The sequence below is a fragment of the Mixophyes fleayi genome, chromosome 2 (genome assembly GCF_038048845.1).
Source record: "Mixophyes fleayi isolate aMixFle1 chromosome 2, aMixFle1.hap1, whole genome shotgun sequence".
NCBI classification, from domain to species: domain Eukaryota; kingdom Metazoa; phylum Chordata; class Amphibia; order Anura; family Limnodynastidae; genus Mixophyes; species Mixophyes fleayi.
This window is the reverse complement of record NC_134403.1, coordinates 90,279,220-90,302,464: the sequence shown is the minus strand read 5'-3', so window position 1 is coordinate 90,302,464 and position 23,245 is coordinate 90,279,220. Positions and strand designations below refer to the sequence as shown.

The 23,245-nt window shown below is 40.1% G+C and overlaps 1 protein-coding gene across 1 annotated transcript; it reads right to left on the bottom strand.

Moving 5' to 3' along the window:
* Window positions 1-569: 569 nt before the first annotated feature.
* On the bottom strand, window positions 570-5,593 carry LOC142141292 (tubulin alpha-1A chain). Its single transcript, XM_075199628.1, has 4 exons — window positions 5,441-5,593; window positions 3,461-3,683; window positions 2,383-2,531; window positions 570-1,774 (listed from the first exon to the last, which is right to left on the bottom strand). The coding sequence occupies exons 1-4, from the start codon at window positions 5,441-5,443 to the stop codon at window positions 794-796; spliced, it is 1,356 nt and encodes a 451-aa protein (XP_075055729.1). The 5' UTR covers window positions 5,444-5,593; the 3' UTR covers window positions 570-793.
* Window positions 5,594-23,245: the final 17,652 nt, after the last annotated feature.

Here is a 23,245-nt window from a genome sequence, read left to right as displayed (position 1 = left end):
GGAAAGCTACAGCTTATGCAAATGACCGGCTAGTGTCCAAGGTAACAGACGCTCTGCACAGAACGCAGATTGGTGGATTCATAGAAAAGGGCAGGGCCAGCTGTCTTGAAGGAAGCATACATGACACAGTTTTTCATTACTTTTATGTCCTCTATTTGATTTTGGTGGACGTACCAAGTAAACAATTCATTTTCACAGTGGTATTATATGATGGTATAATATTGAGTTAATGGTGTAACTATTAACTATTATGCCTATTTCTTTATTAATAACTATAGCTATAATATTATAGGACCATTAAGTTATGTATATTGCTTTCCTAATTCCACCTGCTCTATGGAGTGATTTGTCTATTGTCTAAGTCAATTCAATTTCTAGAACATGTGTTCTATAAAAAACTAGATGCAACTAAAATAAGAAATATAATTACATTTTTTTTTCTGGGAGCATCTCTTTGTACCATACTATGAACTCCATTTTGTGTACTATTTTCATTACTTCACTTTTGTGGTGTACGTGATTTTTGTTTATTGATAACAGTAGAGTAGGAAATACACCAGAACAATAGATATATTTAAGACAGGGAATGTTTTATTGACAAACCCACCACAGAAATGAACTGATTGGATCTGTTACAAAAAGTTTCAAGTGTTTTGGACCAGAACAGTTAAATGCAGCAAAAATACATTAGAAGATAAAATTGCTACACACAAGTTAACTGGATGAGCAGAAAGATTTGCATGTTTCTTAAATGTGATGTTGTTCCCTGTTAAAAGCAGCACCGTTTTGACATTTAATATTCTTCTCCTTCCTCTTCACCCTCTCCTTCCACAGAATCTACACCGACCTCCTCATAATCCTTCTCCAGGGCAGCCATGTCCTCACGGGCCTCGGAGAACTCTCCCTCCTCCATACCCTCACCCACATACCAGTGCACAAAGGCACGCTTGGCATACATAAGGTCAAACTTATGGTCCAGTCGAGCCCAGGCTTCTGCAATGGCAGTGGTGTTGCTCAGCATACACACTGCACGCTGTACCTTGGCCAGATCCCCACCTGGAACCACTGTTGGTGGCTGATAGTTAATGCCAACCTTGAAACCAGTAGGACACCAGTCTACAAACTGGATGGTGCGCTTTGTTTTGATGGTTGCAATAGCTGCATTAACATCTTTGGGCACCACATCACCACGGTACAACAGGCAGCAAGCCATATATTTACCATGGCGTGGGTCACATTTCACCATCTGGTTAGCTGGCTCAAAGCAAGCATTTGTTATCTCTGCCACAGAAAGCTGTTCATGGTAGGCTTTCTCTGCTGAGATAACTGGAGCATAGGTGGCAAGAGGGAAGTGAATACGAGGATAGGGCACCAAATTGGTCTGGAACTCTGTCAGATCTACATTCAAGGCTCCATCAAATCTGAGGGAAGCTGTGATAGAGGACACTATCTGACCTATCAACCTGTTAAGATTGGTGTAAGTGGGGCGCTCAATATCTAGATTTCTACGACAGATGTCATAGATGGCCTCATTGTCCACCATGAAAGCGCAATCTGAGTGCTCCAGGGTGGTGTGAGTGGTCAGAATGGAGTTGTAGGGCTCAACAACAGCAGTGGACACTTGGGGAGCTGGATAGATGGAGAACTCCAGCTTTGACTTCTTTCCATAATCAACAGAGAGACGTTCCATCAACAGAGAGGTGAAACCAGAGCCAGTACCGCCGCCAAAGCTGTGGAAGACCAGGAAACCCTGAAGACCTGTGCACTGGTCAGCCTGTGAGTGAAATACCACAAGATTAAAAAATGGATATTAAACAAATTAAAATATGCTACCTACAAAAGGTTTTGCTAATTAAACGTTTTCACCAGATTATGAGCATTAATATCTTCAGTGTCTCAAAATCAACCTCATATATTATCTCTGCAATACATTAGAAACGCAACTTTGTCCAATCCCAGAATGTGAAAACTGGGTGTGACACCTATTTGAAGACTACTAAAAAAATATAAGTTTGATTTGTAGTCTCTCCACCAATAACATCCCTTCCCCACCCACCAAGGCAGACACCTATAGTTTCAATTTGGGCAAGTTTATATATATTGACACCATCTGGAGGTCTGCATGCTAGTCAGTGATTTGAGAGCATATTTAAGTACCCACTATCTAGGCTCCCATATGGAATAGGTCTCCATCTGCAACCCTGCCTGAGGTAGGAGGCAGGTTAAGATCAAATTAGTTCCCATACCCTCAGCAGAGCTTCAAAAAATCAAAGCAATCAAAGCAATGGGTTTCAAAATGTATTTGTTTTAAATATGAGTTGCTAAAAACTATTTATTTTTTAAGTTGATCTATTTGAAGTCATCTCTGTTTACAATACTAACCAGTTTCCGAATCCTGTCAAGCACCAGATCAATGATTTCCTTGCCAATTGTGTAGTGACCACGGGCGTAGTTGTTGGCAGCATCTTCTTTTCCAGTGATCAGTTGCTCTGGGTGAAACAGTTGTCTGTATGTACCAGAGCGCACCTCGTCTGCAAATAATTAACAACATTGTGCGGAAGATCAATTGTAGCTCTACTGGGGAAATGCAATCGATAAACAACATGTCTACGGCTAAAATTAAGTGATTCTACTTATATGATGGTTGAACAGTACTGATAATGTGCAAACCACTTGAAAATTAAATGATGTAGTATTACTTTTAACTGGTCATATTGGAATTGCCTCTTCTGCAGTTCCAGAATGATGGTTCATTGACACCTATCCAAGTTTAATGGCACACTGGTGCCGGGGTCTCCGCTAAGACATGTTTGATTACCCCCGGTTTAGTCTATGACCACAACGTCTCTGTAGACAGCATTGGTAATAGTGACTATGCAGTGCATATTGGGTACATAAATCAATTATGCAATTTCCAGTAATGAGACTGCATTATTTTATTTAACCCTAACCCTAAGTATAGCATTTTTTACAGCTTTACTTCATTATCATGAGAATCCCATGATTATATCTATGCCACTAAAATAATAAATACATTGTTTTTTTAAAGGGATGCATCAATAACAAATCCTGCTCTGGCAAGGCACAAATGTATGATGAGAACCATATTCTGCACAAAGAGCTGAATCTGCAGCCAGTTTAAGGTGACATCAGCCTGAAAATCATCAAAAATCTTGAGATATATATATATATATATATATATATATATATATATATATTGATGATATGTTGATGATGATACTTATCTCTGCTGTGAAATATCAAGAACACAGAAATTATATTGTATATACAATATCTGCATTTAAATCTCAATGTGTATATGTTCGTATTACATATGCATATGGTTAACATTTTATCATAATGGTTTTATTAATAATTGCAGAAAGTAAATGTACATGTAAGTAACTTAATTAGTAGAATATTGTTCTTTTTTTTCCAACATGGGCATACGGACACTCACCAATGACCGTTGGCTCTAGGTCCACAAACACAGCTCTGGGGACATGTTTGCCAGCCCCAGTCTCGCTGAAGAAGGTGTTGAAGGAATCATCCCCTCCTCCAATGGTTTTGTCACTGGGCATCTGCCCATCAGGCTGGATGCCATGTTCCAGGCAGTACAGCTCCCAGCAGGCATTACCAATCTGCACACCAGCCTGACCAACGTGGATAGAGATACACTCACGCTGCACAAGAAACAAAGAAATGGTTGTGACTGTTTAGTTTCATATGAATGTTTTTATGTTTAATAGGTCCTAAAACTGTAATAATACATCTAATATGTATAGACCACTTGACTTTTATAGTGTAAAATTCTAAACAAAATTCTGCAAAAGTAAATACAGTATATATTTCACCATTTTTTTTATTAGAATATCATGTTTTACATTTATAAGGAGGCCTGATTTAAAATGCAATATTATACATTTACAGTGTGATATGTATTCTATCTATTCACATGTCATCTATATTTATAATATAGTCTTTCTACTACATGAAGCAGAAAACAATGAGCTACAGTGAGAGCTGGCTCGGTACTAACACCACACCCATTGCAGCATTACAGAAATCATCTTGTCTCTAGTGGATGACAGAAAGTGGGTGTTTATCTGCTGGTCCAGGCATGCCCATCCTCCTTCGCCTAGCTACCAATTTCAAACAATACAGCTTAATAAATGCTTTATATCATTATTATATAACCTAAGCTTGCCTAATAAATTGGTAAAAAATGACACATGCTCCAAAAAAGAAGCGCTTGTTTTATTTCTTGAAACAGTCTTGGTCAAAGCTTATCAGATAAAGTGTTCAAATTTCTTTTCATCTCTTTCACCCATTCCAAACAGTAATCTCATTATGTGCTTTTTGTCAGCCCCCACTCCCAGACCCTGGATAAGATGGCAGGTAAAGAAAGGAGACAAAATCTCCTTTTACAAAGCAAGCTCTGTTCTAGACACCCATCTCTTCTCGACACCCATCTCTTAGACTAACAGACACTATAACAAGCTATTTTATTTAGCCTGCTTATATAATGGTCATTATATCACTACATATATCATTGTCATAGTAGTGTAATAGTGAATAATTTTTATATGTAATAACTTATGTATTTCCATTTTGTAGTATTGAAATCAAGATATTGGTATATTGCAATTTGTAGTCAAGCATAGGTCCAAAGATTCGTCCACTATTTAACTAAAATTGTGTATTATAACTATGCACATAGAAAATATATGAACAGCATATTGGTATCTTTATCATTGTATATACACTTAAGCTATATTTATTTGTATTCTTTTTAATTTATCATATGCCCTCAGGGTTAGAGTTTCTCTTGCACAGTGACAGACTTGTTTCCAGGACATAATGAGTTCAGCTATGCTGGAATGGACAACAAGCTAGAAGACTATACTCCGTGGACAGGGCGTGGTATACAGACATGCACATACACATAATTACATTAAACAGACTATTAACCACCTCACCGCTCCTGTAACACCACTGTATAGTACCGATCTTAGAACATGAATGTGCTGAGAAGAACCTATGTGACATTTTTAGGGGTAAGAAGGAGATCATGCGTCATCTACTTCCCTTAGCTAACAAGTAAGCAGATTCCTTAAATAAAGGGAAATATCCCTAGTACCACAAACTGCCATGAAACCCAGCACTGAAGCTCTCATGAGACCAGACATTCACCATGTAGCACAAAGCCCTTTCTTTCTGCCACTCATTTTATGCTTAACCCCTTCTGCTCCTCCACACTGCAGTTACAAAGGACCAGCATCTCTCCATCTATTGTGCTCACAGCATAGACATAAGCTACCACCTAGCTGTCATGCACACCGTGCAGAGTATAATGGAGTATATGGCACCATCACCCAGCCACATCCTTGTTGCTAATACTCTCTCTAACCCCCCCATAGGTTTGACACATGTTTCTTACCATGTTTGCTGACTGTGGGCTGCAGAGAAGAGGGCGAGAGGAAGGAGAAGGAGAAGGATGCCTTCTTACAATGCGACTCTAAGGAGGTCGGTGTAAGAGAACCTGCAGCGCATGGTCCAACACTGCCCATTATATAGGAACAAGTTGTCATGGAAACCGGGCAGGGGATTTTCTCATTGGACCCGGCGTTTTCGACTGCCTCCAGATACGGGGCGATCCGGGCTGTGATTGGCTGCCTGGCCATAGGATGAGGTAATCCGCCCGAGCCATCATCAGGGCTATGTCAGCCATTAGTGGGACAAAGAGGGGCTGGGAGATCTCCCGGCAATCCGTCGTCCCTACCGGGAAATGGGGCCCTCTAACAGTTGTCTTACCGTAGGAGTATTACAGAGAAATAATGACACACCCATTATATTCAGATTATATTCCTTAGATCCATGCTTATCACACTGTGATCCCAGCCAAGGATACATGAGCATCACTGTGATATCAGTCAATGAGGGAAAACAAAAGGGTTTGTCACTTAGCTTTCAGATAGGAATGTGGTAGCATAAAGCATTATTAACCCCAAAATATCCTTACCATAATAATAGTATTAAAAAAACAAATACTATTCAGTGTCAGTGTCCTGATATAAAAAGCTCACAGCTGTATTCATAGCTAAATTAGCTTCTACCAAGTGTTCCAAGAAGGGGTATGCAATTATTGTCTTTATTTGTAACTAAAGCTTTTGAGAGTTTTACATTTAACAATGAAGTTTGTGGTAAAAATTCAGATACATTGATTATACATCACATAATGATTATTAGTTCAAAAATGGGTTATCAAAAATATATTTTTTAACAGAATTGTATTGTGAGGTCTTTAGGGGACTGACCTTAATACGATTTTGTCAAAATTGTATGTAATTGTTCATTTTCTGCACACCTCTGCACACAACATATACATGCAGTATTTATTCTTGAATACAGAGCCGTAAGTTAGAATTCTAGCGCCCGGGGCGAGAAAGACAAATGCTGCCCCCCTAGCCCTCAATTTTAACCAAATTAACCTAAAATATTCCCAAATTGCGCCCCCCTTCAGAGTTCTGCCCTGGGTGGTCGCCCCTGTCGCACAGCCCTAGTTACGGCCAGGGCCGTCTTTCCCATTGGGCACAATGGGCAGGTGCCCGGGGGCCCTGCAGCCCAGGGGGGCCCGTCGGAGGCAGCAAAAAAAAAAAAAATCTGCAAAAAAAGATGAAAATACTTACCTTGCGGTCAGCTGGCGATCCGGCTCCCTCCCTGGTCTCCTCCTCCGTCGCGCTCGCAGTGCATGTCAGGCGTAACGTCATCACGCCCGCCCGACATCCATTGCGGAGCGCAGCACGGAGGAGGAGACCAGGGAGGGAGCCGGATCGCCAGCTGACCACAAGGTAAGTATTTTCTTCTTTTTTTGCAGGTTGTTTTTTTTTTGCTGCCTCCGACGGGCCCCCCGGGCTGCAGGGCCCATATATATAATCATTTATTTATTTTTGTGGATATATAGGGGCCCCGGTGCACTGCTGTGCCCGGGGGCCCAAGATGCTCTTAAGAGGGCCCTGGTTACGGCCCTGATTGAATATTCTGCATACAGTGTTAACAGTGCAGGGATGAGACATAACATTATACCAAACAAAAACATATAACAAATATATTTTTTTTTATTTACAATTTGGTCAAGTGTTTGGCCTTTGCATATAAAGAAGCACATGCTGAATGCAGCATCACATAATCAATATACCAAACATATAACAAAAAATGCCCTACAATATTATTTAAAAATCAAATGTACAATATTATTTAAATAGCTTAAACACTTTTCATGTGTGCAGTTGGGGAGTAAACGGTAATCACCTGTTGGTGCAATGAAAAAAGACTTGACCCTTGGCTACAAAATGAAGTAACAGTAATCTATATACAGTGTCAAATGTTTGAAATTTGTACCCAAACCTTAGTACATTCATAATAAGATCAATGTACTTATTCCATATATTAGCTTGGCAGCTGTCCTAAAGAAAAATATAAGCCATTAATATTTAAAGCTTTTAAAAGCCAAAATAAGTGATCTTTATCATGTTGACACATCTAAAAAGGATTACATTGACTATATCTGTGTCTTATAGTTTTCGCTACACTTATATAAATGTTTATGTTAGCTTGTGTAATAGAGGGGCACCATTTAATTTGCCACCTTAGCTGTAGGTTGCTGACACTGTAGCTAATGTCAGTGGCAAAAACACACTTTCTATTTTTTTTATCCCGTATTACAGAGGAACAGACTGTAAAGAAAACCCCTGTACATTGTATGCAGAATGTTTCCTGAATTATATTATCTATCCTTCAAGACACAAAGGAATACCAGCATAGCATCCTTTAAAAAATACAAAGGCAAACTACTTTTACACAAAATGTAAAAACTAATACATATTGAAAATGTTAAACCAATTTAGTTTGAGTCTATATTATGAAATCCAGAATTTATTTATATTTTATCAGTTTCTCAATTATGCAATAATTATAATACCTAACTACATTGGTTTAAAATTAATATTATGTTCCAGTGCTTCTGCTACAGTGCAAACATAACTGATGGAATATCTGATTACATCACATTATTTCTGGGCTTTTTATTTTAAAAATAGGTTTACTAGGAACACACCAAAAATGAATGACAGCAAACCTGTAATAAACTGCTAACATGTTATTGGCTGCAAATGATGATAGGGAATATTGGAAAAGTGACAATAAGAGTGGATGTCACCAGAGAAAGAAAGGGCTTTGTACTTTTTTGTAGTGTTGCTGTAACATATGTGTAATATGCCATTACCACAATGATGTCTTGAGTAGAGCTGAGGATTCCCATGTCTGTCACCTGTGTGCTTATGAAGATCCAAGAAAGCGGGGTCCAGGCAAAAGTGTAACTATCATAGTAGCAGAGGGTGCAGCTTCTATGGGGCCTAGAGCTGCATAGGGCCCTGTATCCTCTGTTAAAGCCCAATGTCTACATGTGGGTTTTTTTTATCCCTGCAGGCAGAATATTGGGACCCTTACACAATTCTGCTCTGGGCCTACAAATGTCTAGTTACTCCCCTTGCTACTCACTACACCTGATTAGTTTATTGTTTGCATCAGATACATCATAGAGCAATCCGATTTGTACGACTGGAGATACTGGTTATAGAAATACTTCTCCTGTCACTTCTACTAAGATCTTTCAGTACACTGAATGGCTGTCCAATAAGCTGATTGGGCAGCTCCTGTGGCTTGTCCAGATAACACTTTCCACAACCATTCAATAGTGGTAGTTTACTTTTAAAATTCAAGAAACATGTTATCGCTTCAACCAAGTATTTTCTACCATTATACTATTAAATATTGTACAGCGTCACCGTACAGGGGCTGACTAGGCTTGGGGTGCAGAGATTTTTCTTTTCCTGCCCCTGGGTCGGACCCATACTGGGTTTGGGCTGGGTCACTGGGCTACCTGTATTGTTTTCTTTTAAAATGTTCCTAATAGGCTGTTGAGCTGAGTCTCCCCCTCCCCCTTCCCCAGCTAAAACTTGCCTACCAGCCCCTGTCACCTTAAAAAAAAACATTAGTAGGGTAAAGCAGAAAGCATATCCTGACTCTGTGCTCTATTGAGGGGATAGAAAAAACTATTCTAACAGTTCTAGAACATCTTTATAAATGTTCCAAGACAACAGCATAGGCTTGTGTGGGGCCTTCTGGGTAATTAATATGTAATACATAAGGTACAGCAGCTAGTAGTAGCATGAATAGGTTTCAGAAACAGACAACCATCCTTCATATTCCTTGTGCACCGTTTGAGTGACACACCCCTGTGCGGGCTCTTTGTGTGGAGATGGGTGGAGACTGCTGTGAAAACCATTCTCTGCCCGGTACAGCCAGTAATGTGAAATAATCATTTGGCCGTCTTACATCATGTCCCCTGCTGAAATATAAAGCAACACTGAGCATTGTTGCAAGACTCCTTCTCCCAAGGCTGTATAGGATACATCTCTAATCTCTTCTCACAAATAACATCAAGTGCCATTTGTACAGGGATTTTTAAGGTGCTTGATGTGCATTTTCTCTGATCAGATAAGCAATAATCATACATTTGTTAAATTTACCCTGAAATAAATAAACCTAGAGTTGATCATTCTCTGACTGTAAATCAAAATAATGGATGAATCTGATTGTATTGAAACAATTGTCACTCACAGGCTTTCTGTGCATGTTCAGAAAATGGGCATTTGCAGATGCTCCTAATGCAGACTTCATGGCCCAGTACCAAGGGCGGGCTGGCCCGGGGGGCAGGAGGGCATGGGCCCCCCCGGGCCGGTCTTTTGGGCCGGTCTCTCGTGCTCACTGGCTGGTCCCTCCCCGGGACCAGCCAACATCTATATTGGCCGCGGATCCTTCGATCCGTCCCCCTTCCCGCTCAGTGATAGGCCAAACATTCGGCCCATCACTGAGAGCTCTTGTGCCACATGGGACGCGCACCATGTGATAGGTGCCGTCCTATGTCTGAAGACTGCAGAGCAGGCGGCGCGGATGGAGAAAGGTAAGTGCGGCCGGGGTATACTATGTGTGAGTGAGGGGGCAGTATACTGTGTGTGAGTGAGGGGCCAGTGTATTTTGTGTGAGTGAAGGGGCCCCTCATTCACAACATACTGTGTGTGAATGAGGGGCAATATACTGTGTGTGAATGAGTGTCCAGTGTATTGTGTGTGTGTGTGTGAGTGAGGGGCCAGTGTATTGTGTGTGTGTGTGTGTGTGTGCGTGTGTGAGTGAGGGCCCATTGTATTGTGTGTGTGAGTGAGGGGCCAGTGTATTTTGTGTGTGTGAGTGAGGGGCCAGTGTATTGTGTGTGAGAGGCCAGTGTATTGCTGTTTTATTTGTGTTGTGATGATGGGACAATTTAATTTAATAGTGGGGCCTATGAAGTTAAGATGGGGTGATTGGACCTTTTAATTTAATGCTGGGGTGGTTTGGGATCTATTAATTAAATGATTATGAATTATTTAATGCCTGGGATGGTTGTGGGAAATGGTTATATTTATTGAACATAAATTCTATTTCATTTATTGCTGGGGCTGTTTGGAGGGAGGGAAATAGGGTTATTTTTTAAATGGGAATACTATTAATTTAATGTCAGGGCTATTTGAAAGGGAAGTAGAGCTATTTATCAAATGTGAATACTATTATTTTAATTTCGGGCTGGAGGGAGGCTCTATTATGTAATGTGGGTGTTATATTGATTTAACAGTGAGGTTGGTTGGAGTTTTTCAAATTTCATGTACCCATTTTTTTTTCCAAATAGGGCCTCCAACATTCCAGGATCCAGACAAGCAGCAACCGATCTAAAAACTCCAGCAGTCACAGGTGGTGAAAGTTACAAGAACAGGTAGGAGAGAGCAGGACAGTCTGCCAACTGTCCTGAATCTGGAGGGACAGTCCTGAATTTGGGTGACTGTCTCACTTAGGACAGTTGGGAGGTATGTCCCGCTTTACCGTGTACTGCTCGTGAAGGCAGAACTGTGTGCACCTAACAGTAATGCTAACAGTATTGCCTGTGTATTTGTCTAAAATGATAACCATGCTCATAGGGGGTTACCCTGTCTAAAGTGCCCAGGCCCCCCAGAGCCTTAATCCAACTCTGGGCCTGGGTATAAAAATATATATATGGATTAAGCAACACTAAAATAGTCTCTTTTTATATAGATAAATATATTTTGTACCACAGACCACCCTTTAAGGATGGGCTACTACTTATGGACCAGTGCTGTGTGCTTGCCCCCCGGGATAAAGTCTGCCAGCCCTCCCCTGCCCAGTATGCTAAAGGCGTATTCACATAAATGCGCCTCATACAGACCTGCAGGGGCGCTTATATGCCTGTAAGGAGGCGTATGTTTTGCACATAGCAAAACATGCGCGGATCCAGGGGAGCCAATCGGTGCAACAGCCTGAGGCCACACCACATTATGTGCAGGTCCGTGTTGGCAGAGACAGTCAGCCACTCTCATTGTGTTTTAAACACAATCAGAGTTGCCGGGCAGCATACTCTGCCTGCCTGTCTGCCGACACGGACCTGCACACGCAGCCCATTGATAGAAGTAAAGAAAGGGGGTATGGAGTAAATCGCCCCCCCCCCCCTCCCCCCAAAACAAAATGTAGATCCGCTCCTGTGCTATAGGGCAGGTGCAAGTACACGCTGATGATGATTTATTGTAAACCAGGCGCACTTGCTGCTGATGCACAGGTGGCTCTCGGTGGGAATATACTAGGTGCTTTTCCAACACTGAATCAAACCCTGAGTGATTGTAATTTGGGTGGTCATTTTACTTTATTTTTCATAAAGAAAGGATTTGCCTTGTAAAACTAGGAGTCTACTATAAATCTGCCCATACAGGGGCATTCGGATGGACAATACCTTAGAATTTACCAACCAGAGTAGAATGTGTGGGATTGTGTCACCCGATCAAAGTCCAATGTGACTAGGTCAAGTTTGATCTTTTATGCTTGAAAACTAGATTAACCGTCCTCCCATGCCACATGTGTCAGGTTATTCTGCAATTTGGAGTTGTAGACGGGATCAGGAGCTCTGTGCTGAGATCTGCCTCTTGTGTGGACAATGTGCTCACTCATCTTATGTTCATGCCAAACACTGCATGCAGGGCCACTTTTAGACATTAAAAGGCTCATGTCAAAAATCAAATATGTGTACCCATAATCTGACAAATACAAGGGGTAACATGCAACTACATGCCTAGAGATCACTCTCTACATCTGTATTTTCTCAATAGCTGTACAAGACAAATATATATTTCTCTTTACATTTTCATTGATACAAATTATTTTGTGTCTTAAGTAGGTCACAGGTGCAACAATTGTACATGTTTAAAATTAATTTTTGGCTTTTATGCAGTTCGATGTAGCTACAATTACAGCATACATGTTGCAATCACATTTTTAATAAAATGATTAGATGTTAATAAAAAAAATTCTATTAAACTAGTCAGATATTAATTTGTATGACCAGCGGTAGGATTACCTTTGTAACCCATTCACTTATAAAACAAGACTCTTCTTTTATCTTCATTGGACCCCAGGGGGTTGAGATATAAGTTCTTTTGGAGTTTGTTTTATCCGGGTTCCATTATTAAGGTGTAAAATAAAGCAGTATTTTATGAACAAAGAGAAACAAGCTTTCCATTCCTCTCCACAATGCATTGCGGCCAGGACTACTTTTTATTGTATTCTACAAATATAAAATTTAATACATAGGGAGTTTTACTATGATACTACGGAGCCCTAAAATGTTAAATCATTGTGACAGTGACACTTTAAGACCCACAATTTAAATTGTCAGCTATGAACCATGGAGATAAAATACATTATTCAGGGTTGTACACTGCAGTTCTGTTAAATAGTAAAGTATTATCTCCCTGCTCCACTACAGACAGCTAAAGCTCCTTCCACATCTTTAAAGCAGTGTTCTGGGAAAAAGAGGGAATGCAGTCATCTGAGTTACTGTGACATCACTGGTCCAGCCTCCGTCTGAGTCCACCAATCCACACAGTGCATTCTGTGAGACAAGTCTGTCATGCTGTCGGTCCCTCTGTGACTGCTCTGATAGAGAAGCAGCTCTATACTAACATAGAAACCTACTGCAGAGAAATGAAAGAGGATATGGTGGACTTATTTCTTTAAGTATAAACAGTCCAGTTATTTCATGTATATAATTAAGCTTCGTGCGTGGTGGCACAGTGGTTAGCATGCTGACTCAAGTGCTGTGGTCATGGGTTCCTTGTGTTTTTGTGGGGTTCCTCTGGATGATCTGGCTTCCTTCCACAGTCCACAAACATACTGGTATATTACTTGTCTTCTGACCACAGGGTGTGTGTGTGATAGAAAAGTCAGACTGTAAGCATCAACAGGGCAGGCACTCAGGGGCAAACGCAGGATTTGTAGAGGGGGGTTTCCACACCACGCCACCAGTGGGCGTGACCAGCATGCATGGGGGTGTGGCTATAATATCAGAGATGCCCCAGATGATACATGTACAACAGTTTGGCTGTTCTCCAACTCTTCCTATCCCTATAATATACATGGGCAATGCTGCATGCACTACTGTTAAGTGCACAAAGCTCTCCTTTTTCAAGCAGAGCAGTGTGAAGCAGGGGCAGGGTCCAGCCACCTCAATTATACAGTGCCCCAGGCTTGGAGGGGGTTTCCAGGCACTAGAAAACCCCCCTTGGTTTGCTTATGGCACTGATGTGAATAATTACATATTCTCTGAACAGCTCTGTGTAATATGATTGGTGTTATATAAATAAACAATAATAATTCTAAGCAACTATTCCAAATCTTTGCATTTTAAGAGTAAACATTTTTTATATTCTTCTTGTTATCCCATATTTTGTATGATAGAATTCCAGAGACTATATTCATGGCTGTTTTTAGTTGTGAACAGGCATGCTGCCACCTGGGTACCACTTGTCTGGAACAGAAGGTGATTTTGTATGCTTTAATTCTCAACTGTTGCAACCCATACCTTCCACCTGAGGGCCTGCTAGAGTACTATAGTCCTAACTAGCAAGTTTGAAAAAAAGACACAGGTCCATCAGGTTGAACCTTTCATAATTGTAATTGTCCTCTACCTTACTATCTGGTCGGGTATCTTTGTGTATCTCTGTTTTGGTCATGCTATACCTGGCATGATACAGTATGAACACATGAGTCTGCTGAGAGCTTATACAGCTTTGTCCTGCAGAAACATTATCTCCATTCAAAGGAATGAACATAAACACTCGCTTGAACAGGGAAGATGGTTTTACAGCTAGCTAGAAATAGGTCATTGTTACAAGGTGCACCATGGGTGCACTGCATGAATAAAACATGGTCTCTCCCTGCTTCCTGCAGTGTAATTAGATAAGGAAAGAGAATGAAACGTTTGATAGTGTTGCTAGGCAACGGCTTGCTCAATAGACTGGAGAACTTCCAAGTTCTTTAGTAGCCTTGCTCAGTTCATTATTCTATCCCAGTCACATTCATTACAGATAGGCTGCATTAGATTGGAATCTGTGTGTAGAAAGCTTATAATACTTGTAGTGCAGGGCAGAACAGGAATAAGCATCTTAAATTGTCCCTTGAAACTGTCTGAGATGCCCCAGATGATACATGTACAACAGTTTGAGAATCCTTTAAGATCCCCAATAAACATTCTCCTTTTTTCCTAGTTCATAACCTCTGCGGTCTCTAGCTATCTAGAGATAATCATTAGGGGCCTGATTCATTAAGGATCTTAACTTGATAAACTTCTTATTTCAGTCTCCTGGACAAAACCATGTTACAATGCAAGGGGTGCAAATTAGTATTCTGTTTTGCACATAAGTTAAATACTGCCTGTTTTTTCATGTAGCCCACAAATATCAACTTTAAATTTCAGTATACAAATAAGCTATCAAGTATTTGTGTGCTACATGAAAAAACAGGCAGTATTTAACTTATGTGCAAAACAGAATACTAATTTGCACCCCTTGCATTGTAACATGGTTTTGTCCAGGAGACTGAAATAAGAAGTTTCTCAAGTTAAGATCCTTAATGAATCAGGCCCTAGTTTATAAAGTCATATTTATATCACAGATAATTCTCTTATTGATCTAGTAACCTGCGAACTAGGTTGGACTTGTGTCTACAAGACATATATTATGTTCCTTGTGCAAGTCTTACACACAGAATGTTAAAGATAAATTGCAGATTTTATCATCACAGTGAACTGCAGCTTTATTGTTGTCATTTCATCCTTTCTGCACACAACTAAATCACAGGTGGATATAGGTGGTTTCATGTTTTATGTTGTGAATGATGGTGGGGGAGGTCTGCAACAAAATTACATCAATATGTTATTTCATGTGTATCGCGGAGTCTCCTAGCCCAGTGATGGTGTTATTGTATGAACGCTACAGGACTAACTCAGATTTTATGGTATTCTGAACATCGCACATATCATTAATATGCTTGAGCTGGTGCAATATTATTACTATTATCATCGTAGATTTATAAGGCGCCACAATGCTCCGCAGCGCCGTACAATAGGGAAAACAGGACATACATAAAACAAAGACATACAAGGCAGACATAATAAATGCAGACATGAAAACAAAGGGTACAGAGGACCCTGCTCATTGGAGAGCTTACATTCTAAGTGGAAGAGGGCACAGCTGAAACAAGAGGAGCGAGTGTAGCTTACAGTGGAGATTGGGACAGCTGTGAGGGTGTATTAGTGTGAATTAAATTGGTGCATTAAAATGGTAGTGCAATTTCACTTCAAGAAAGAGCAAACATGTAAATTGTATAAAAATCATACTGGTAGCCACTTCTACAGACATCTGATTGCTCAAACTGGGGTGGACAACATGTACCGCTGTAGCTGCTGCTTGAGATTGTAGTTCAGCAACTACTAGGAAGTCAGAACTTTCTATAGTGAATCACACACAGGTACTTCTGCTTAAGTGTAGAATTACACCAAAAATAAATTGTGTAGAGTAGAATGTTTCTGTATGTTTCTCAAACTTGCAGTTATAAACACATTTTATGTTTGAAAGAGGATTTAATTGGAGCCAGAGTGGTCAGACATTTCTCTTTGTTTGTATCCAACTCACATGATGATTGATTTCCTCCCTTCCTGTACTCCAGGTATTGTTTTTAGCAACAAACATTTCAAGTTGCTAGGCTCCCTCTGTGAGTGCAGGAGAGTAATATCCCCCTGCTGTGTAATGTATATTCAGCAGCTCAATTTACAATATTCAATTCACTAGAGAGTGTCAATGAAAAATAGGATATTCAGGGCAGGTGAATTGCTACTTGTAATGAATGTTAGAGAATGCCCTGGATACAGGGGCAAGACTACTGCTGGTGCTGAGCGATCAGGGGCCTACCCGCCCATCATTCATGTTTTTTTTACAAACCTAATGTTTCAGGGGTGCAGAAGTTGCACCCAGTACCAATCAATAAGGTTGGTCCAGAGCCGTAACTTAAAATTGGGGCGAGAAAGTCAAATGCTGCCCCCTCAACCCTCAATTTTAACCAAATGAACCTAAAATATTCCTAAACTATGCCCCCCTTCAGCGATGCGCCCTGGGCGGTCACCCCTATCGCACAGCCCTAGTTACGGCCCTGGGTTGGTCCAACCACCCCAAATGTTAATGTACCTTCCCTCTGGCTTCACTCATGCCACAGCCAATGAAAGTTACAACATACTATGACTCCAGGGACCACTCTGTCTGTAAGGGTTTGAGTGCTCAATGACTGCAAGCACATTTAGGGAACTCTAATCCTAACTCTGATTGGTTGCTGGAGTTCACAGCATTAGTCACTAAGCACTCACGCCAGGGACACAATAATAGTCATAGCAGCCCGTGTAGCTGGAGGATCAAAGGGTCTCATGATCTTCAGTGGCTTACAGACATTTTGCAGGCCCATGTACATTAGCCCAGTGACCTCTGCACTTTTATGTTGTGCTTTCCTGCTTTTATAGTAGGTAACATAAATGCTGAATTCATGACACATAAGTACTGCTTTGATCCGTGAATTCTGCTGGCAGCATTCACAGAATGAATCAGGGTTCTTGTGTCAGGAACTCACGCTGTCTACTATGTGTAGGAATACAGCATATACCTGCAGAATCGTTTAGAATAATAAGAACGACAGCACAAAACACCCATATGACACTAGTCTAGCCACTGGTGAGAATGTGGTTCCTTCAAAATGTTGCTTTATTCCTAGTTTGGCCCTGGTTCCAAGCATCATAATATATTTAACAGAAGTGCACAAGAGTCTGATGTGTGTTGTCTCACATCTGCTTCTACGAAATAAACTGCTGATGCTTTTGGTCTGTGGTTGGTATACAATATCATCATCATCATCATCTATTTATATAGCGCCACTGATTCCACAGCGCTGTACAGAGAACTTATACACATGAGTCCCTGCCCCATTGGAGCTTACAGTCTAAATTCCCTAACACACACACACACACACACACACACAGACTAGGGTCAATTTGATAGCAGCCATTTAACCTACCAGTATGTTTTTGGAGTGTGGGAGGAAACTGGAGCACCCGGAGGAAAACCACGCAAACATGGGGAGAACATACAAACTCCACAAAGATAAGGCCATGGTCGGGAATTGAGCTCATGACCCCAGCACTGTGAGGCAGAAGTGCTAACCACTCAGCCACCGTGCTGCCTGTATAGACCTTCTATTTTGGTGGCTAGTGTACTAGAGACCCCTATTTTGGTGGCTTGTGTACAGTGCAGGACCCATTCTCTGGTGGCTATTAAGCTATAGTGTGCAATATAGACAGCACACACATATTTACGGGAAGCACCATGTGCTCTCATGACAAGCTGAATGCAGAACCTGACTCTCAAATCTAACGAGCAGCAGCAGCAGACTCCGATTGTGTCACATAGTCCACAGTTGAAAACAGCCCAGTGTCTGGGTCCTGTCTAATAAAATAACAAACATCTATCTGATATTTGTTCAATTAAATGGAACAGAAGAAAATAGGATTGACAGTGGCTAGAGAGGCCCATAACATGCAAAAAAAGATATAAATATTGAATATTAATAGTTCCCAAACCTAAAATTCATTGCTTAAAGATAATTAGGTAATCAAATTTCTTATTATGCATCAGCGTCAGAAGGCGTTCACAACAATTTCTGTGTATATTAAAGTATTAGAGTATTGTGCGTCTCATTGGAAATTGAACCATTAGCTCATAATAATAGCAGATACCTTTGCCTGTTTCAACATGATCAAAGCACTATAAATAAGAAATGATCAAGCATCACAATGATGTATTGTTTGGATTTTAATTAATGTATAATATGGCCTTGTATACATTTTTGAGAGACGTTAGACAGACAGTGATAACTGATCAGAGGTGGATTAAGAGTTAATAATCTCACCACATGGCTGCTACATTACTCATTTATTTTCATTGGAGTGTAACAACAAGCCATTAAAATGTATTTATTATAAGAAAACATTGTTACGCTATTATTGAAAATGTCTATGCAGATGTAACATTCATTCGTCTTTTCAACATTCGTTTGGATCTCTTGCCTTTAAAGCCATTTCCTTTAAATTTCCCCTGCAAAGTCGCCTAATATCGGCGACTTGCAAAAAGTGCAGATTAATACATTTACCCCTAGCTGTCATTTTGTAGAATGTACTAAATAAATGACAGCCAGAATCTGATTGGTTGCTATAGGCAACATCTCCACTTTTTCCAAACCCGCAGTTTAGTAAATATACCCCCAAGGCTGCACTATTCACCAACAAACCCTATCTAACCTGATGGACCGCAAGCAATATTGCAAGGGATAATGGATAAAAGTGACAGTATCCAAATGTGGAAGGTGGTAGCTACTTACCCAAACAGACTCACAGCTGTATAAAGATGCTTCTACCAAGTACTAAAACAAAGAGGTCAATATGTAGAATTAATTATACTCTGTTTATTCGCAATTAATAAAAAGCTTTAGAGTTTTTTTTTTATTTGATATTACAGCCCCTGTATGAAATTTCTGTTTGTTTTTTTTTTAGCTGTGATCCTTTAAACCAATGGGAAAAGGATAATTTGTAGTCAGAGCTCCACCTTACTACCACTTGTGGATAAATTGGTAAATATTATAAGAAGTTTATATCCAGCACATCTTAGTTTTCAGGATAGTGCGGATGTTAAGAGTTATTGTACACTACATAGCGGAAGAAAATATTGTCTCTGTTCAATGCCCAAGTTACACCTATGGGGAAAAATAACTCACCTAAGACAGTGACTGTTTTACTGGTCCAAGCCTGGAATCTATTTGAGGCTTGAAGCCCAGGGGAAATGTCTTCTCTTACTTTCTTGGTCTTGGTAAAGCTGTCTGGAAATGGTAAAAGGGGACATGAATAAAGAATAGTTAATTAAAAATCTCTTCGTAAAAAAACAAAGAACATTTTGCATCATATATATATATATATATATATATATACATATACATATATGATGTTCACTGGTCAGAACATAGACACCGCCTATTGCCAGGCTTATTCCAATATACCTGACATGCAAACTAAAATTAAAGGGCCAATAAGCTCAAATTGTTCTGTTTATCTGCAATGTGTGCAGGGATGTAGATGTGTCCTTAGAGGTCCCCTTTGTTTCTTCAGTCTCTGCCTTCTCTCCCTTCTACCCTCATCCTCTATAAACAAATGTCTGATAAACAAGTAGTTCTGCCTGCTGTGTGGTATGGGACTGGGTTAGCGGTGACGGAGGTGGGGAATTTTAGTACTGTATAGAAATAGGTCTCTACAAAGAGAAATAAATGGTGGTGCTATTTATAGCAGGCACTGCCACAGAATCTCCAGAAGGCAATTTTATATATAAATATTGATCTGCTCTATAAATCATATAGAGCTCCGGGTGCTCCGGTTTCCTCCCACACTCCAAAAAACATACTGCTAGGTTAATTGGCTGCGATCAAATTGCCCTTAGTCTCTGTGTGTGTGTGTGTGTGTGTGTGTGTGTGTGTGTATGTTAGGGGATTTAGACTGTAAGCTCCAATGGGGCAGGGACTGATGTGAATGAGTTCTCTGTACAGCGCTGCGGAATTAGTGGTGCTATATAAATAAATGGTGATGCTGATGACGGTGGCGGAGGAGGGGTCCAGCTTAAGAAAACCTGGGTTAGTGACCTTAAGTTAAAAAAACGCTAAAGTGTAATGTGCATGTGGCACGCTTTGATGTTGCACTAACATGTCTTACAGTTTGTTCGGAGTACGTGCGCTTGGACCAGCATCGTCTGTGCTCTGTGCGCGTGATCAGCTGATTAAACAGCACACTTCAGCCCTGATATGTAAAGGAGCCTTAATGTCACACTATTTATGTTCTAAAGTTTGTGTCATTTCATGTGTTGCATTTTTATTATTGAAATATTAAGCAATATTAAAAAAGGACGCTGCACATATATAACTCAGAACAGCAGGCCACGATTACTAGTAAGAATGGAAATGAATCTCTTCAGCTGGTCCTTTAGGCAGGAAGCACATCACTGACTCAGCTGCTGGGCTCTTAGCTCTGTCCTCTGGGGGATGCCAGCTGTCTCTGGGTGGAGCTGCTGTCCAAATGCTGACATTCTCTTCAGTACTGTGGCAGATCAGTCATCTGGATTATTGTGGGGGAGGAACACTAAATATAGATGGTATTACTTTATAAAGCAGAATAATTGTGATAACAGTTGCATAGGTTTCTCTGCTTCCCAAAGATCTGCATTATCTGGTCTACAGTAAAATTAAATTGCAACTACTGATGAAAAGTGGATATTACAGTATTAGTTGGCAGTTCAACCATTTAAACTGCACCCACATTAAATACACATTCCTCGTCCAGTGGTATGTCCTTAAATTACACCTCATACACATCCTGTACAACACTTTATTTTTGTTCTGTACCTTGGTAATTATGTCTTATATATTATGCTTAATTTGTTATTGTGGTATTTATGCTTCATGTTCTGTGTTTTGCTTGTTGGACTGTGCTCTATTTCCTACTGCACAGCCCTGTGATAATAATAATAATAATAATAATAATAATAATAATAATAATAATGCCTCATCAATGTATAGGTGAGATTTTTAAACTTGACTTTTTTATTGTTAGTAAAGGAATAACATATAATAAATAACATAAATCATATAATAAAACATTTATAGGTCTAGAAATATACAAGTATAAACTATTGACTGTAAAATATGGAAATTAAACCAATAAGATGAATAAACCCAAAAGCTCTGTACAGACATATTGGGCGTGATACATCAAGGCACGAATATAGAGCGCTATGCATATAAATAGGCTCCGTGTGCTCCAGAATTCATTAAGACACTGATCTCAAAATACGTGCGCTGTTGACTTCAGCTGTAGATGTGCTGTGCTCTACAACACAACACTGCAGGATACGTCCAAGACCAATCTGGATTATAAATTCGTAAAAAGAAAAAAAAATATATAGAATTATTGCCAACAGTTAACAGTAAAGGCATTAATAATAAAACAGTAAAAAAGAAGGGGTTAATTTTGTTTTTTTCCAATTAAATACATTTATTAGGATGTTAATGTCTAATGAAGATAAAATCGATTTTTACAGTTGCTCCTGTTTGTGAGCACATTATAGCATGCACACGAGACTGTCATCACTAGTCATCACTGTCATCACTAGCCCTGTAGCTGGAGCAAGAGATACGACAGAACAACAAGTAACTCTGCTGTGCCTAGAGTTTGATTTGGACGTACGCTTGAGTCTGGCACGCCTTTACTGCAAATTGATTACGGCCAAACTTCCCTTCTCCTCCCCAAAATCATAAGCTGTAGTAAGTGTCCTTTGCATCTAAAGACGCAGCAGATAGGGCTGCATTTACTGGCGTATGTCCTGGTTCTAGGCATGCGCAGAAAGATTTTGTGTACAATGCGCTCAAAATTGGCAGATCCGTGCCTTGATGAATCAGGCCCTTTAAGTCTAATTAGCAGAGTTACAGAACATCTACATCTCATAAGGCCTTATACATATGGGTGGCAATAAGGCATGAACTGTGCTTCAAACTTAGCGCACTTTAAGTGCTCAGACATTTAGGGTACATTGAGCCCTTTGGCTAATGTTTGTCTGTTGGCACAGGCACTTGCTGTGAATGCAGAGTAATCTTTGAATGTAAGGGTTCTCCCCGCAATCACAGTGAGTACAGCACTGTAAAAGCACATATGTGAAATCTCAGTCATGATTCTGTCGTCATGGCAACTGCAGCCAGAGCAACACAATATTGACTGGTCCATCCATAATCACTTATTCATTATTCACCACCTACTTATTCATTATTCACCACCTAGTGTTACCATAGCAACTCAGCAGAAGTCTAGCAATATAGGAACCTGAAATCTGTGGTCTTGGTGTATATTACTAGTATATTCTTCAAAATGAAGAATAGTGTCATGATTATTGTCATGTAACTTATTAAATATATTATATTGTACTCTAGGTAGGTTCTAAAACCTGGTAATCCACCATATCAGGATTTACATGCAGTATTTCCCAGCATACACTCTCCATAGTAGAGTATATTGTAGTATACAGTATAGAAAATGAATAACACCAGAGGCATTGTCAGTGCTGTGGTTCCACCTCCTTCAGTTTATTGTTTTTCATTGGCGACAGGGTGCCTATTGTCATACTATCACTGGCCTTGCCCATTCAGTGTAGAAAGGAAAGCATCTGCAGTGTCTGCTTGCTCACACAAAGGGTGGTGTCTGGCTTTCTGCAGACACAGGGAGTGAGCACAAGGATGTGTAATTAGAGGGAGGGGGGAGGGAGACAGACTGCAATGCGGCAGAAGTCTGCAGTAAAAATGAAACTGACGGCTGCCATAGTGGAAAAACTTATGACAATGCAGTTTTTCCATATTAACTTCTGCCTTTCGCACACCCCTCAGATTTGTTACACTTATAATATGTATAATAATTTATGTTTATAATTAAAAATTGATGAGTGAAATCAATGGTGGGGTTAGACAAATAATGGGTGGAATTGGCAAAGCATGATGCTGTTTTATTGTGGTTATGCTGCTATGGTACATTGCAGGGTGCTGCAGTATAATGTTAGATAGATGATAGATTCAGGAAAAAAGGAACATCGTGCCACCAATTGGAGAAAAAAACAATACTCTTTTCAACTTCACC